Source organism: Ostrinia nubilalis, chromosome 15 (assembly GCF_963855985.1).
Source record: "Ostrinia nubilalis chromosome 15, ilOstNubi1.1, whole genome shotgun sequence".
Classification (NCBI taxonomy): domain Eukaryota; kingdom Metazoa; phylum Arthropoda; class Insecta; order Lepidoptera; family Crambidae; genus Ostrinia; species Ostrinia nubilalis.
The window spans coordinates 722952-739526 of NC_087102.1; the positions used below are offsets into that span (position 1 = coordinate 722952).

Below are 16575 nucleotides of genomic sequence, written 5' to 3' on the forward strand. Positions count from 1 at the left end.
AGACCTAGTTGTTTATATTATGCACTTGACGGTAACTGTAGTATCCATCCATAAGTCGGCACCAGTTGCAACAATGTAACTTCGTCATAACTCAGGTTATTTATACGGGAGGTTCAGGTTACTTGACCCGTAAAAGTAAACAACGAGTGTGGTATACTTAATTTGTAGAAACGAAAGTCTATGTGCTCGTTTATTAAAAAAAGCTGTTCATGCACGATGCGAGCTGCGTTTACTTTGACCTGACCGCAAAACGCACCCAGTACGGCAAATCCTTAAAGGTTCAAACCAACGCGATCGGATTACTAATGTTTGGCCAAAAAACGTTTCCCAAATTATCACATCGCAAACAACGTTTCCCAAATTTTCATTTGGCAAATTTTCATTTGGCAAAACAACTTATTGCAAATTTTTAATTCGCAAATGTCGTGTTTGGCATATTATTGTTTAGCAAATTATTGTTTGGCAAAGTATGTTTTGCCAAATGTTTCATTTGGCAAAAATATTTCACGATAAACAATTTACAAAATAATTTGATTGGTGCATAGAATGGAATACAAATAAGCCTGTGGTTATTATTTTGTTTCGTGGGTAGTAAATATAAAAAAAAATCTATATTAATTTTCATATTTCATTCTTTTTTTCGAAATTTCTAAATGATTCATTAACAATAAAGGTGATTCTAGCGCTCGGCGGCCGCTGCCGCGGCACGCTTCGCTCGCCTTCGCGCGTTAATGGTCACTGTTCTAACCTAACCTAACCTACTATTTTCAGCAATACCTACTTTCTGCAACCATACTGTTTTCTGCAATCTCTTTGTTTTACATAAAATTCTTGTGAAAACCATGATCATGTGCCTATGCTTTGATTTGTGGGTAACGGTGGGTAAGTATTAGAGATGAAACGGATAGTTGTTTGGCCGGATACCGGATACCGGATATCCGGCCAACTGTTAGGCCGGATAGCCGGATATCCGGCGGCCGAATAGTTGGCCCATTGTCTCGTTGCATGTTGTGACGAGTATAGCGCCGCACAGATGCTTCGAACGCGATCAGTGGGTCTATTAGTAGACTAGACTAGTTACTTTTCGAAAATCGAATCTGTCCGAATAGAATTTTGCCACTTGTCTAGGGGGCAGATCAATTCAATTTTGGTTGCAATCGTGAGTGTGTGATTGAATAACCAAAAATTAATTAGTTGCATCATGTCATCAGACCATCCAGTGAAAAAAAAAATCGCCTATTTTGTTTGGCAATATTTCAACATTAACAGACATTTACTATTTAATAAATAGTATTTATGTATGAAATTAGTTTTGAAAGGCATTAATATGGCTTTTTTGTAACTTTTTGAACTTTAAATAAAAGCCGTCAGTATTGTAAGCCATTTTATGGATATTTACCTCAAAGATTAATGTATTTCAATTTATTAATAGGAAATTGTCGTAGTTTTTTAATATCCGGTATCCGGCCGGATAGTGAGTTACTATCCGGTATCCGGCCGGATAGTAAATTTAGGCCGGATATCCGGCCTACCGGATAGTTAATTAGTTACCGGATATCCGTTTCGTCTCTAGTAAGTATGTGAAGTGTCAATTTGACGAAACAAATTATTTGGGATATAATATTTGGCAAAATAAAACATTTGCTATATAAACATTTGCCAAGTAAAATTTTGCCAAATGATAATTTGACCAAATGAATTAGTTGCGAAAAGTACAGTTGCTAAAAGTTCATTTGGGAAATGAAACTTTGGCGATAAGTTGTTTGCGAAGTGAAATTTGGCGAAAAGTAATTTGGCCAAACGGAAGGATACCAACGCGATCACATGCGATCAGCTGGCGGCGTGCAGCGATGGCGATCAATGCATTAGTCTGCTGGTCGCCATCGCTGCAGGCCACGTTGGTTTGGCCCAACCTTTACTCGTAATAAAGTTTGGGGGACTGGGTATAAGTTCATAGATATGCTGGAAGAACCGGGGTTATTATATTAATATAAGTACACTTTCTCCTTCTTTTGCAGGATATCAAGGTGTTAGCTTCGATGGCGTCGACGATGCACAGAAGTGGCTGCTGATTATTGGTAAGTGCATTTGATCTAGATACTAAGAAATCTAATTGAAAGAATACCTCCGCCAGACCACAGTTAATGTACCACCTATAACAGTAATGGACTCCACAGACTTGGTTCGCGTCGCGGACTAGAACAATCCCAAAATCAAAATCCCAAATGGTAAAATTGGTGATCCATACACGTCTAGCTACGTATGTAGACAGATTTTATTTAATATGCCGTGAAATTAGTTTCAAAGTAAAATGTCTGCAATTTAAATTTAATTATAAACAGGTACTGTAGATGCTTAAAAGTTTTACAAGTGCCCTTTGTTCCCAAGTAACAGTTGCTCTTTGTTTTCTGTTAGTTAGTGTCGCAACTGATAAGGCACGTTCGATATTAACTTTAAGCTGCTCATATTTACAACGCTTAAATAGCCAAATAAGGTTTTAAAAGAGTCTTCCCGTATCATTAGAGGTTTAAATCTATGAAATATCCAGACCTATCAGTCAGGCCTAGAGCTCAAGGATTCGATTCCCAGTAGAGGCAACATTTTCTGCCCAGTTTGGCTGGTATTTCAGGGATTGTTCTAGGTCGACCATTCATTCAGCAGTAAGAAATATTCACATGTGACTAGTTATTTATTTAAATACGGTTTTACTTTATATTCAGAAAATACGATAATAATGGTACTTAATGCCAAAGTATTCAAATTCACGTTACAGCTTAATTCTTCCTATGACCAAGATTTGGCACTTAAAGTATAATATTTATTATTGTTTTTAACCTTATTTCATCTCGCTTACGTTAAAATATTGCCATCTACTCAACCACCACCACTGCCGGGCATTAACAACGATCTATTGTATTCCAGCGCGCTACACGGTGTACCTATATTTAATACGGGGCACCGGAGTTTTGGTCGCATTGTCGCACAACGCGTTCCGCTTTAAGCAGCCCTTAAACTTCCACAAGCTGTACAGACAGCACCAGAAGGACTGGCTTATATTCGCCGGGGCACTCGCCACGCTGGTATTCCGTAAACAGAAGGTGTTTGGACCGGACTTCGTGTTCTTATTTGCGGCCAAACTTGTCACTGATTATACTGAGATGGTGAGTTTTGTTTGTGTTAATTTAGTAATATAGTTTTGTTTGTTATTTTTTGTTTTCAATTAGTATAAATGGTTCTTTTTTCGACTGTAAATTGAGTAATTCCGAGTGTAAATTAAACCAAAATAAAAAATAATAATTTGGTTCTATGTATATGACTGCAAATAATTATTAGTTGTTTGAACCAAAATAGCAAAAACTCATTATTGTCAGTTTTCCGTCCTTTTTTTTAAGTAAGTAGGAGAAAATATGAGAAATTTTAGGCCTCTCCAATTTCTCGAGTGTAGTCCAAATTCTCCATTTGGCTCAGTAAATTATACTATCATGCTTCTGCAGACTAAATGACCTGCTGATATTTGTAGGAGAAGCAATCAAAGACTGTGACGTACGGCACGGGCATGGCGTGCAGCTTCTTCGAGGGCTACCTGACGCACGTCATTCCCAGCGATGGGCACCGCTTCGTGGGCTTCGCGGAGAACATCCGCGTGTTTGAGCAGAACGAAGGCGTGGTCTTCCCCGTCAAGAGGCTGTTCATCGTGGTCACAAAGAGCCTGTACTGCCCGCCTGATCTCAAGCTCTTCAACAAGGACAGGCCCGGCCTGTCCTACATTGAGGCTTGCAAGGTTAGTGATCGCCCTTTAATATGATGTACGTGTAGCTCTGTTTTTAACTTCAAATACCTCCTATGTTCTTTGATAATTTAACTTTCCACCGATTGATTTCCAATGATATTTTAACTTTCCACCGTGACAAACTTGGCCTTTAATAGGTTTCCCTTTTCCTGACTAGACATGATTTGTAGTTTCTTAGCTCTGTTTTAGTCTAGTATGTGTATATTTAAATATAGCTTTTGCCGTCAGATCGTCATAAATTATAGCCTATATGTTATTCTGGGTTATAAACAATAATACTGTAAAGTTTCATCAAAATCCGTTCAGTAGATTTCGCGTGAAAGAGTCACAAACATCCAGACATCCAAACTTTTGCATTTTTTTTATCCACAACGAGGAAGCTCATAAGCATTTATAATATTAGTAGGATTGCTCACTTTATTTATTTGTTCTACTCAAACCTTTCGCAGTAAATAAATAACGCACATAAAAGTTGTTTTTTTCTCGAAAACTGAAGCTGTACCTACAGTATATTAACAATCGGGGCTTTATGTTTATAAGAATGGAATGTGTGATTGTTTATATTACCGTCATAATCGAGGCCTGCGGTAGGGTCTTGGTACCTATACCTTTGTTTTTATTGCTGAGTTGTAAATTGATTACACTAGGTGGTATAACAACAACACTGCCCTTGTTATACTGCTAAATTAGAACGAAGGTCAAAACTCCTTAATGTCAAACATAAATTGAGGCTTTTGATTGTTTGAATTTTAATATTTAGATCCAACACAGTTACCCTTTAACAGACATTAAGACCGCTTTCACATTAGGGCGTCAGAAGCGCGACAGCAGCGCGGCAGCGGCGTTTTTATTATGTGAAGCCAGGCACCCACTGTTACAAAGTATGAAATTATCGACAGCGCGTCTGCTTCGTCACGCTGCTAACGTCGCTTATTTTGTGAAAGCGCTCCACGGGTTGTTTTATAATAAATATAAATAAATATATCCTTGGACATTTTACACTGCGCCGCTAGCCCCAAACTAAGCAAAGCTTTTTAACTATTCAACGTGCCCGTGACGCGCACCCGCAATGCACAAAACTGCCCTACAATTAGAGCACTGACGTCATTAAATGCGCTTCTCGCGAAAAAACCTCATATTGACGTGTTTGTTGACAGTATGGCTCAGTATATTTTGAAGGTATACAATTTTCTGTCGCATAGTATTTAAGCACCTACATATTTATGTAAATCGTGTATTCTGTACTTCTGCCGCTGATGTACGTCTTGGGTAAAACTGTAAGTCCACAGTGAATTATATAAGTAAATAAATATATAAATAAAGCTTGTACTATGGGTACTAGACAACGGTACTAGATAATACGTACCTTAGGATGTTTTTTTAAACAACGATATTGTTTTCCGGGACCTTCCAAATAAAATATGATTCCATTCCATTCCAGTCCCTAGAAGACGTGATGAAGGACGTTGCTGGCGTGAAGAACCGCACGTACCGCAACTCGGCGTACAAGATCCACCGCGCCAACAAGCCGCCGGTGTACCTCGCCGTCGAATGCGCCACGCCCATCCACACGCTGCACCTCGTACTCAAGAACCGCACGCTGTATGACGGTGAGTGACACGTGACGCGTGAAGCTTATATACAAATGAGTAGGTCATCTTCATATAAACGCCCGAGCGCGGTTTGTATGTGAGCGCGCCAATACGTATGCGGCGCGCACGCACACACTGACAAAATTTAGCGTTGATTAGCGGTGAGGTGCCCGGTTTTGTCAGTGTGTGCGTGCGCGCCGCATACGTATTGGCGCGCTCACATACAAACCGCGCTCGGGCGTTTATATGAAGATACCTACTCATTTGTATTTACTCTGTCTATAGTCTGATCTGCGAGCATGTAGAATTTTGTCCAATGACCCCAAGCTACCCATCCTTATCGCTCGCGCGTAATTATATTGCTGTCGCGACTGTGCGACCGGCGCCCGCAGTGAGTGTGCGAGCGCGACAGCATTGGGGTCATTGATCAAAATTCTACGTTCTCACAGACCGGGCTTAGCCGTGTAGCATGTAATGTAACAGATACTGTATCAAGTGAGTACATAGGCACGAGCCCGCTGCGAGCTGCTCGCGCATGGTTCGCAGGGAGATCGTAGCGACCCAAAAAATAATGAAGATTTTAGTTCTTGAAAGTATCCACTAGGGTCGCTGTACAATACGTCATACATTTAGTGTTATTTTTTTACGCATTCACTAGTGAAGACGTTTGATGTAAACTCACTAAGCCCACAGAGCACAGCTATGATGAAACAGATAATATTGGCTATTTGCGATGGGCATCCCTGTTGCGACAGGATAGCACTGCTCAGTTCACTTTTTATTTCCTTGTAATATTTATGTGCTATTTCTGTCTTTTTTTTCTGTATACGTTCCCTGTCCTTAACTGATGTTCATCGTAATAAATGTTTCATTCTTTTCTTTCTAATATCACGTGTTATTTATGAAGTTATTAAGCAATGTGTTCGTATTTTCCGCAGAGCTGGACGGCATCGACGAGGCGGAGGTAGTTCGCGACTTCACAGGCATGCTGCGCTCTATCATTGCTAAGAGTCCTGAGTGCCAGAACCGCTGCGAGATTGTCTACTACGACAGTAAGTACTTTATTTTTTATTAAAGGAGAACCTACAGAATGTTCTTTAAAAAGAGTAAAGCTTCAGCCAAACCAACGCGTGCCGATCGCGTCGGCGATGGCGATTACTGCGCGTGCATAGGCCAATCAAAATCAAAAATACTTTATTCAATTTAGACCACTAGTGGCACTTATGAAGGTCAAAATACAATACATAGATAAAAAAAAGGTAGCCCTTATGGGGCACTTTACATGTCTCCTTATCTTTTGGGCCCTACCAGCGCTCCGAGACAAACATAATTATGGCAAGTGCTGAGAAGAAAAATCTTGAAACGCCGGTACTCATGCCACGACAATGACAGGACGCGCGCCTATGCACGCGCCGTGAACGCCATCGCCGACGCGATCTGCACGCTTTGGTTTGGCTGTAGCTTTAAAGAATTTGCTTAAATAAGTAAAATAGTAATGCAAATTAAACTTTAACCTTTTACATAGCAAATAGGTACGTAGGAGTCTTTGGTGGGCTTCATTTATTTTTATTAAGGCTTCGAGCGTTTTGCACAGCCAGTGTCGTATCGAACCTGCACCCACACGACGAGTACTGAGACATAGTTTTGCAAATACAATATGTGTCTGATGTGCTCAGTAAAACAGTATTAAAAATAACAGATAGCAAATAATGTCCCATTTTAATTCCAGACACAGACCCAGATCAGAATTTGGCTGACGTTCTGCTGGACAAGATCCGCGAGCTCCAACCAGACTTTGAGGACATTATCAGAGGAGAAGCCAATTAAATGGTACATTACTCTTATTTAATTTCATTCCGCAAGGTATGATTTTGTAGAGTTGTAAAAAACAAGTAGAAAATAGTTCGTATTCTCTCCACCAGGCGGCGCCACTGTGAGTCTCATGCAAATACGCCGAAATCAAGTTATCGAGTAAAACTCGCATTATTATGAATCAGTCTATATTCTGTGTTGAGAACAGCTAAATTATTGTTATTGGATATTGGTGATGATGATTGACCAAATTATTCTTATTGATCGAAAATCATTCTATTACCGTTTACAATTTGAAATACAGTGAGTATAAATATACAATTTTTAATAAATGTTTTTAGATTGCGTTACGCACGTTTGGTGAAATTTCGTTTATGTTTATAATGAAGGTGACGATGCCTTGGTTTGTTTTTTCTAAGTTGACTAGCCAAATGATAATTCAAAGTATGTACCTACTTTATTCTAGCCCTCAGTTAATTACTACGTTTGAAATCAATTAGTTTGATGGCGTCAATGTGTTTTAGTGCCATACGAAATTAAAATATTATATTGTTTGGAAATTTTTGAAATGAAGATTTAAAAACATAATTAAGTGACTGTTGAATGAAGACTGAGAACCAACGCAGCATTTGTAATCGACCTCAATATCTATTTTATAAAGGGGAAAAATATTTAATTTTAAGTATGTTGTTGTTATCAAAATAGTAGGTATTAATGTAGATCTCTAAAATCATGACAATGACTATTTATACATTGCTTCTATTTGCCCGACAGCGCCAGAAGAAGGGTTATTTCATTACATTTAGTATCGTGACAAAATAAAGGTGCTATAGATGACCCACGCTGAACTGTCCCGCCAAACTCAATGACAGGGAGGCGCTACCATCGTTCAACTATATGGTTTCCAACATGGCAAAAATCTGAACCAGCGATCCGGTATTGACGGTGGCGCCCCACTGTCAATGTCATCGACAGGACAGTCCAGTATTTTGGAACTATATTTGGCCTGTGACGTTGTGATGAGTCATCATAAAATTGTCACACGTCATGTAAATATAGCCTATGCTAGATAAGCTATATTAAAAACATAAAAGGAGAGTAATTTACCACTTGCTTATTAATGATTAAGAATGGATAAAATCCATCCACTATCCTAGATTAAGGAGACCTAAAACTTTAGTCGTATTCAAAGTAAAAAAAAATACTTTGATTAAAATTACTGCTTATGCCAAATAAAAATTATATTTTTAAATTTTATTATGTTTGTTATTTTATTTCATCATCCCACGAATCGGCTACAATTAATATAAGTTTTGTACACATCGATTCATCTGTTCAATGAGAGCAAAGATTTAGAGGAACCTGTGTGTGTAAAGTTGTATTTGTTCTTGTAATATGTATTATTCGGTTGGTACTTTATTAAATCACCTAAACATCCCATAAAACAAGAAAATAAATAATATCCAATATAATCCAGTTAGCCTAAAATCTATGAATATAATCTAGATTCCCAAAACTATGATAAATTGCCTATTAGAATAAAAATAGATTCCTAATTTCTGATTCGATCTCGTAAAGAAATATCGAGCAAAGCGCTTTCCATAGCACGCTGTGCAACTTTAAGGTTTCTTTTGGGGAAAGCGCTGGATGCAAGCCACTGTTAACTGTATAATCTGGAAATCCTTGGTGACCTTGTTCAGAAGTCAACGTCCTATGGCAGAAATGATGATGAAAAGCAAAATTCACTATCATGAAATGCTTTGCCAAGGTTCCATTCTATCTCGCATCACACTATCTTGAAATTATATTTTTTGAATGTTGAAAGGAAATATTAAGCATCTATTACGATCCATGTACTCGTATTGCATGATTCCTGGTAGTCCAGACTCCAGGCAAAGTGCAAACAGAAATATGAACACCTTGTAGTGTGTTAAAAATTCTGTTAAACTGTTAAAAATAACGTTATTTGTATAACGTCGGTTCGTGGTTCGATGTCTGTGTCATAGAATTAAAAAATAGGTTGTCAGTAATGTCACTGTCAAACGTAAACGTCAAACGCACGTGTTGTATTTTGTTCATCAAAAACTTTGAAATTTGTGTTATTTTTAATTTAATGAGAAAAACTAACAATGGGGAAGCGTAAATATGATAATGATAAAAGTTCTCCATCAAAAGAAAATGCGACGAGTGAGGAGGCAGGGGCAGAAAATAATGAAATCGTGGAACAACCAGACAACACCGAAACTGCTGATGTTAAAAGAAGAAAAGTGCCTAAAACAGGTGGTTTCGATATTAAACACCTTCGCAAAGACTTGGCGGCAAAGCAAGGCCAAGGAATGGGTAAGATATTAGTCGTCTGGATTTATTTTTACTCGTCATGACACGGGTTATAAAGTCGCCTTTGCGGTTATAATTTCCCTTGAAATAAACGATTAGTTTATGTCTAAGTAGTCTGTTAAAAGTATTACTAAATTAAAAATAAAAGACACAAAGTCAAGGTTGTAACAATGATTAATATTTGTGTAAATATGGTTTTCAGTGCTGACACAATTTCTTCAAGTTTGCCTCGACCCAGACAATGAGGAAGATTACCTGCTAGCTTATCTCAAGACGGGAGGCAACCCACACGAAATCCTCCGGCAAATCAACCAAGACAGTAAGAAAAACCTCACACTTACCACACCAGCGTTCCATTTATTCCACTTAATCATAGTCAAAGTTCAGTCTTCGCTTCCCCACATGATCGCTGCCACCGAGGAAGCGTGCCGATACTTCCTGAACAACTTTATGTCAACTGTGGAAATTATGATCAGCGAGAATTCTGGACCTCGGCACAGGAAAATAATCTTAAAGCTACTCACATCAATGGTCACTTTGAACTCTGACTTGGGTATTGAGATTCTCAGTCACGCACCTCTCACTCCTAAACACCTGCAGTATATTGTAGAAAAATCCAATTACAAAGAGAAAGATAATGTACGGACATCGTTTGTTCACTTCATGACATCATTCCTTGTTGATGGTCACCTACCACTAATAAAAGCTCTTTTAGAAAAGCAAGGTCTGCTAAGCTTGGTGATACCTGGATTGGTACACGATGAGGCTGAGGCTGTGTTGATCTTCCTCAATATCTTAAAGAAGAATGTGGTTGAAAACTCCTTCATTTCCAAAAGCTTGAAGCTAAAAACCTTTAATCATCAAGTTCTACACAACATGTTCAAGATATTCACATGGAAAGGACCTCCTGAAATAAACTTTGAAGTCAGAAATAAGCTGCGACCAGAAATTGTTACATTATTATCAGATATTATTCTAACATTGTTTACATCACACAGATTGGGTCTGTATTTTATTGATAGCTCTTTAGGGACATCAGATTTAAACAAAAATCAAAACTTGTACAAAGCTTTATTGACACTTAAACGGCCCTGGGAAAACAATAATGAGTGCCAGGTCATTTTAGAAATTATTCATAGATGTCCAGACTTGCACAGAGCAGTGATGTCTGTGGTTGAGCAGAGCTTTGAGCCACAACACTCACCAATTTGGGAGAAAACTGTAGAGTTCATAATAAATCTACTGGAAAACATGAAACCAGAAAATGTTGTGCCCAAAATGAAAAGCTTAAATACTTCTCAAGCAGCAAATTTTGTAAGATTTGTCACATTACCAGTCCCTCTACTGAAATACATCCAAACAAGTCTTGGAAAGGACCAGTCAATATCTCTATATTGCATCAAGGTGCTAGTTAAAATGCTTCAGACTTTAAAAAGGTACATGCAAATTTTCGAAATGGATGATTCTTCTAATCGTATTTTGGACTTGAAGAATAAACTGGAGTATTTTCTACCTAAACACTTACCTGTTCCTGCTACTATTGTCACACTCATTCATGATGTCATCAATCATAAGGACAGTGGAGAGGAAAAGCAACAAGATTATAAGCTTCCCAAAATTCAAGATACAGATGCTTTAATAAACCTAATTGATGTATTGCTGTTGTATAATGATATCCATCCTGCATTTTTCGAAATGCTGGAGGGTAATATTGACATGAAACAAATACTGAAATATGCGACTAAATTGAAAGATGGGAATACTGCTCTTTTGAAATTCAAAATTGTATCTCTGTGGCTGACACTAGATCGCACAGCTATTTCGCTTAAAAATCCCATGTTTAAAGATCTATTTCTCATCATGTTGGATGTTTATACTACTGACTCAGACACAACCTGGTCTGAAGCAAAAATAACACTACACAACTTTTTTAGAAATACATCTATTTTTGAAAGAGATGAAGATGAAATTCATTTGATTTTGTATGCTCTACGTAATGCGAAAGTAAACCCCATTTCGCTGATAGCTGATATTATCGAGTTTGTGCTGTCACATATACAAGAACTGGCAAATTACGTGAGCGATCAAATAGTAAACTTCGAAATTACTGATGAAGGAAGCGAATCTAGTCTAAACAAATTATTTGATGATTTGATGGAAAATCAAAACACAGATGATCAAGTTTTCTTAGAGAATAAAATTCCGTCTACCTTTATTGTGGGTTGTATGCAATTTATTCAAAACAACAAAGAGGCAAAGAAAAGTTTGAAACATTTTCTATCTTGTTACATAGCCCATTTGTTTCATTGCAACTACTCGCCTGAACTAACTGAGCTTTTAATAGAGGATTCTAAGCTGGAAGTGAGAAATTATGTTTCACAGTGGTTGTCACAGTCTGTTTCCTTGCCTGAATCCATCACAGCTAAAGATCATATCATAAAAGCTTTATCGAAATCTATCTTTGATAATGAAGACTTGCCACTCCAAGAAGTATTTAGATGTCTTGAGCAAACATCAGCAGAAGAGAGTGATATAACGATACATGATGTGCCATACAAAGTGATTACTACTGATACGATTGATAGTTCAGAAATTTTAATTTGGGCAAAATACCTTATATTTTGTTTAGTGCGTTTGACAAACATTGGCCAATTAGATGAAGATAGACAGATAAAAATTATCAACTATTTTCATCTCCTTATAACAATAGGGAAGAAAAGTCATCTGATAAATGAATGTCGTTTGATCATGCTGTCTCTATTTAAAAATCCACATGTCTTGAAAATTTACAAGCCATTATCTTTAAAAGAAAATGACCCTTGCGTAGCATCAACTCAAAGCCTGCTTGATATTGTTGTTGTGCATCGCGATATAGTCACACATTTGGATAACAAGCATAGAATCTTAAAGTCCTATCAACAGAAGAATTTCAATGAGTTGGTCAAAGCTTTCAACAAAATTAACAAACGGAAAAATTTGAGTAGTGAGCTCACAGTGAAAGTTTTGGAGGTTGTGGGAATGACGAATGAAGACGATTTAGTCATTTTCAATAAAATATTTGCGTTGGATGCAAATTACTGCGTGAAAGATGACAAAGAGCCCAGCATTGTTTTAGACGTATTACAAACTTTGTTAAATAAATATTCGAAATCGATAACCATTGAAATGCCCGAGCATGTGATTCGAAAGAGCATGAAAATGTATGCAGAACTGATTTCAAACAAAGAGGTCACTGCTAATCTCACCAATTTGGAGAATGCTTTAACTGTATACTTTGAGAATAAACCTCATCATTCTGTATACGTAAATGACGACATTTACAAAAGATTTTTCAATGCAACTACGATCAGAAAGTCGACATCTAAATTAGCATCAGTACTATTGAAGTATAACATGAGATTTTGTAATATTTATAAAGAACAAATATCTCGACCAGAAATCTTAAGCCAAAGAGAGTTGACACTGCCGTTGGGAAATGCTATCATTCATCATAAGCAATTTCTTATTGAAAACCGGGAGCTATTGCCAAAAGTATTTGCTGAATACAAATCCAACACAAATAAAATGCTGGAGAAACCCCACAAGGCTGGACAAATATACAACTCATGTTGGGAATTCATAAGAAAATTATTGTTAGAATGCTTGGATGTTAAGGAATGTGTACAGCTATTTAGTAAAAGTCATAAATACGAGATTGCAGAGTCAAGCCACGTGCAGCTATTACAAGCTGTCTTCTTGAAAATCTGTCTACATGCTGAACACCACAAGAAGGAATATCTTATGAACTACTTGTCTTCCATGTTGCACATTATGACTATAGCCTTGAAAGAAAATAAAGATACCAAGATCTTAGACGACATCATAGCCAGTGTATATAATGTAGTTCTTATCGTGAAACGCAAAGAAGGATTCAAAATTGAACAAAAGGATGAATTCAAAAAAGTTACAGAAAGTGCCGTATGGCAAAATTTCTGCAAAGCTGTTCTAAAAGACTCTTTAAAGGTTCGAACTGTTGCCCAATCCAGCACCCCTGGACCTCAATTACTGTTCCTGCTTACTACATTAGTAAAACTTTTGTACTCAGCGGATAGCGAGGATATAGTGACACTGTTCGACATGGTGACTTCCCATTCGGAGTTTTTGAATGTGATGTTGAGTCATCACAGCTCAGACATTAAATCGAGATTAGTGGAGTTCTTGTACACCTTGATTCAACTGAATAAATCAGTAATGAAACTTCAGCAAATCCCTGTATATTTGAGCGCGTATCACGCTACAAGAAGTCCATGTGACCGGCTCATTCTAGCCATATTGCAATTTTACGAGAGCAACGGGCAGGCTGTGAATGAATATAAACCCTACGTTTTCGGAGATTCCGCCGCAAACCATTACGCTGTGCGGAAAACTAGGACGTCATCCCTGTGGGGACATCCGACCCCCAATCGACTATTTAACTTATTCGACAAAGAAACGATCGAGAGGACCGTGAGGAATTTTTCAGTTATGCAGAGGCTGGAGTATAATTACGAGCTGCCTCCAATCGGCGCATATCAGGAGTCCCTCAGGGCCACTTTGGTGGAGACGTCCAAAGCGGGTTACTTTAATACGAAGCCGATAAAGGACAATGAAGCGGCGATCAGTCATTTGTTGCGGAGCGTGAAGTATGATAAGCTGTTGGAAACGAATGTGGAGGTCACAGCGGTGTCACATTTGGAGGACGATGAGGGGGTGTATGACGCTGCGTTCGTGTTTCCTCTGCTGAGTCACCTGCTGGCTCCGGGGTCGGTGGCGTCGTGCTTCAAGATGATGCGGTCGGGTCTACTGGCGCTGCCGGTGGTGGCGCTGGGCTCTCATTGTGAGCTGATGCGCGCGGCGGCCTACCACGTGCTGCATCGGTTCTGTCTTCTGCTGGAAACTGAAACGTGAGATTTTTTTATTATAATCATGTAGGATTGTGGGTTCTTTTCACCTCGCAAGATAAAAAAGGGGACGAGTTGCCAGTGCTATAGTAGTTGCACAGTTGCGGGTTCGAATCCCGTTGGGGGTAAATGTGGATATAAGTATGTCTATACATTTTGTTCTGGACTTACCAGTTGTACGTTGCAGCTCTGCTGTTTTTTGTGAATTGATTTCCTTTATCAATATTCGGTTCTCAGACACCACTAATTTTAATTTCAAATGCATGGCGCTCATTGCTTTGTGGTTTCGTATCGATAAAGAATAAATATAAATTATTTTTAATTAAAATTTCCTAATGTTATTATTTTTCTAAGGGCCGATTTTTCAATCGTCGGATAACTTTTAACTGAAGAATAACTTTGGCACATTGACAGTTTCAGTATGGGAAATATGTCAAAATGACAAGCTTATTCTTCAGTTAAAAGATATCTGACTATTGAAAAATCAGCCCTTATTCTATTTAAAAAAATAATTATTTCATTGTTTTATAATAAGTATATAGTTTCTAATCATGCCAATAGATGTCGTTAGTGGTATCTGAGAGTCGAATATTGAGTAACGAAATCAATTTACAAAAAACCGCTGAGCTGCAAAGTTACACAGTATTCAAGATTTAGATGAGGAATACTTGTTTATTGCAATTAAGTAACTTTATGTTCTCATCCCTGTCTCTTTCATTCATTCAGCGTGAGTGAAAAACAAAAACAAATAGAATTGAATACACGAAAACATATGAGTACAACATGTAAATACTTATGCAATTTGTGTCAACATATTTTTTTTCTTTTTCAGCCGACACAAGAACGACAAACTGTTCCTCACGGACTTCATAAGCACTATTCGGCAGAGTCTTCCTACCGCCATCAATGATCCAGCTCCCGAAGATGGAGACACCAAAGTCTTAAGGAGTCCTCGCCTCCCTGCAGTAGATGCCTTGTACCTGGCGCGGGCTCTGATGGTCTCCACCGCCCCATTCGACCCCCTCTACAAACCTGTCAACAACTTCTTCATAGCCAAACAACTGGTGGACCTCACAGTCGTACCAGACTTTCTGAGCCTCTTCCACGATAGTGACGTGGAGTCAACGGACCGAAGGCTCTGGATTCTTGACGTCATCAGAGATGGGACGAAAACGATGACAGATATTAACGTCATATTCAAGACGATGTCTCTGAAAATGATCATGGACTTCTACTCTTCAGTGCTGAGTGACAGGAAGACAAAGGAGAGGATCCTTGGAGTTTTGAATTCTGTTATTTCGGTGCCTAGAGCGTTTGGAATTTTGTTGGAAGGTTATGGCTTCATGTCATGGCTACACGCCGTTGTCAGACAACTGGGGAAAGATGACAAGACACTAGTCAGAACATTATTTGTGCTATTGGAGAATATGATTCACAGCATGACAATAAATTGTTTTGTGAGACACCTGGCGCTGGCAAGGAACCGCAACGCCAGTCATGTCGAACTCAAACTCAACAAAGATGTAGAATGCGAAATAATGGACGTTTTGTATTACTTAATGCCGCATACAAATAGTTTGGAAGACGAAGATCTGGTGGCGTATGTGAAAATATATAATTTACTGTCAAAAAGAACTCTGAAGAGTTTAACTAAGAAGCAGATTCTAGGCTTGGTTTGCAAAAGTGCTGCAGTAATCGAGGATGAAGCTACGAAGTTGTTAACAAAATCAATTGTTAATAATGATGTTAACGTGTTGAAGAGTAATGTTATAAACAATCTTGATAGTTCAGTTAATGTGCAGTCGAAAGATGTTTTGATGCGAGAATTGACGGAAATAATTCAAAATTACGTCGCTTAAATATTATTAAATTTAAGTACATATAGTTTATGAACTGTGTACAAAAATAAATATTCATCAAATGTTCATTTTCTTTGCTTTAATACCTGGACAAGACACTAGTTGAACGTAAAATACCTTTATTTTATCCCTTAAATGAACCTAGAAACTCAGTAAGTACAGTTGGTAGATCAGTAGGCCTTCTTTCCATGGACTTAAGAAATCATAGCAAGGTTCTTTGGTGCTGTTTACACAGATGGACACATCTCATTAGGGCTCTTCTTTGA

The 16575-nt window shown here is 38.1% G+C and overlaps 2 protein-coding genes across 5 annotated transcripts in view; both read left to right on the forward strand.

Annotated features, from left to right (window-relative positions):
- The window catches only part of LOC135078670 (stimulator of interferon genes protein), a 162195-nt gene extending 154491 nt beyond the window's left edge, over positions 1 to 7704 (forward strand). For 3 of the 4 annotated variants that reach the window (XM_063973210.1, XM_063973209.1, XM_063973211.1), the window contains 6 exons: positions 2019 to 2078; positions 2923 to 3161; positions 3521 to 3781; positions 5232 to 5400; positions 6321 to 6434; positions 7112 to 7704. In XM_063973210.1, the coding sequence (XP_063829280.1) occupies positions 2019 to 2078; positions 2923 to 3161; positions 3521 to 3781; positions 5232 to 5400; positions 6321 to 6434; positions 7112 to 7209 (941 nt within the window). In that variant the 3' untranslated portion in view covers positions 7210 to 7704. The remainder of the gene's footprint in view (positions 1 to 2018; positions 2079 to 2922; positions 3162 to 3520; positions 3782 to 5231; positions 5401 to 6320; positions 6435 to 7111) is intronic. The other variant, XM_063973212.1, reaches the window with a different exon arrangement.
- A 1544-nt stretch (positions 7705 to 9248) lies between these two features.
- LOC135078641 (uncharacterized) lies at positions 9249 to 16375 on the forward strand. Its single transcript, XM_063973168.1, has 3 exons — positions 9249 to 9534; positions 9734 to 14453; positions 15283 to 16375. Exons 1-3 carry the CDS (start codon positions 9324 to 9326, stop codon positions 16307 to 16309), a joined length of 5958 nt encoding a protein of 1985 aa, XP_063829238.1. The 5' UTR covers positions 9249 to 9323; the 3' UTR covers positions 16310 to 16375.
- The last annotated feature ends 200 nt before the right edge of the window (positions 16376 to 16575 follow it).

What these genes read in the sequence shown, in the direction of transcription:
- LOC135078641 (XM_063973168.1), top strand. Translation starts at nt 9,324, where the DNA reads ATGGGGAAGCGTAAATATGATAATGATAAAAGTTCTCCATCAAAAGAA. An exon ending in AAAGCAAGGCCAAGGAATGG is followed by an intron (nt 9,535 to 9,733) that starts GTAAGATATTAG and finishes TATGGTTTTCAG; the next exon opens with TGCTGACACAATTTCTTCAA. An exon ending in CTTCTGCTGGAAACTGAAAC is followed by an intron (nt 14,454 to 15,282) that starts GTGAGATTTTTT and finishes TTTCTTTTTCAG; the next exon opens with CCGACACAAGAACGACAAAC.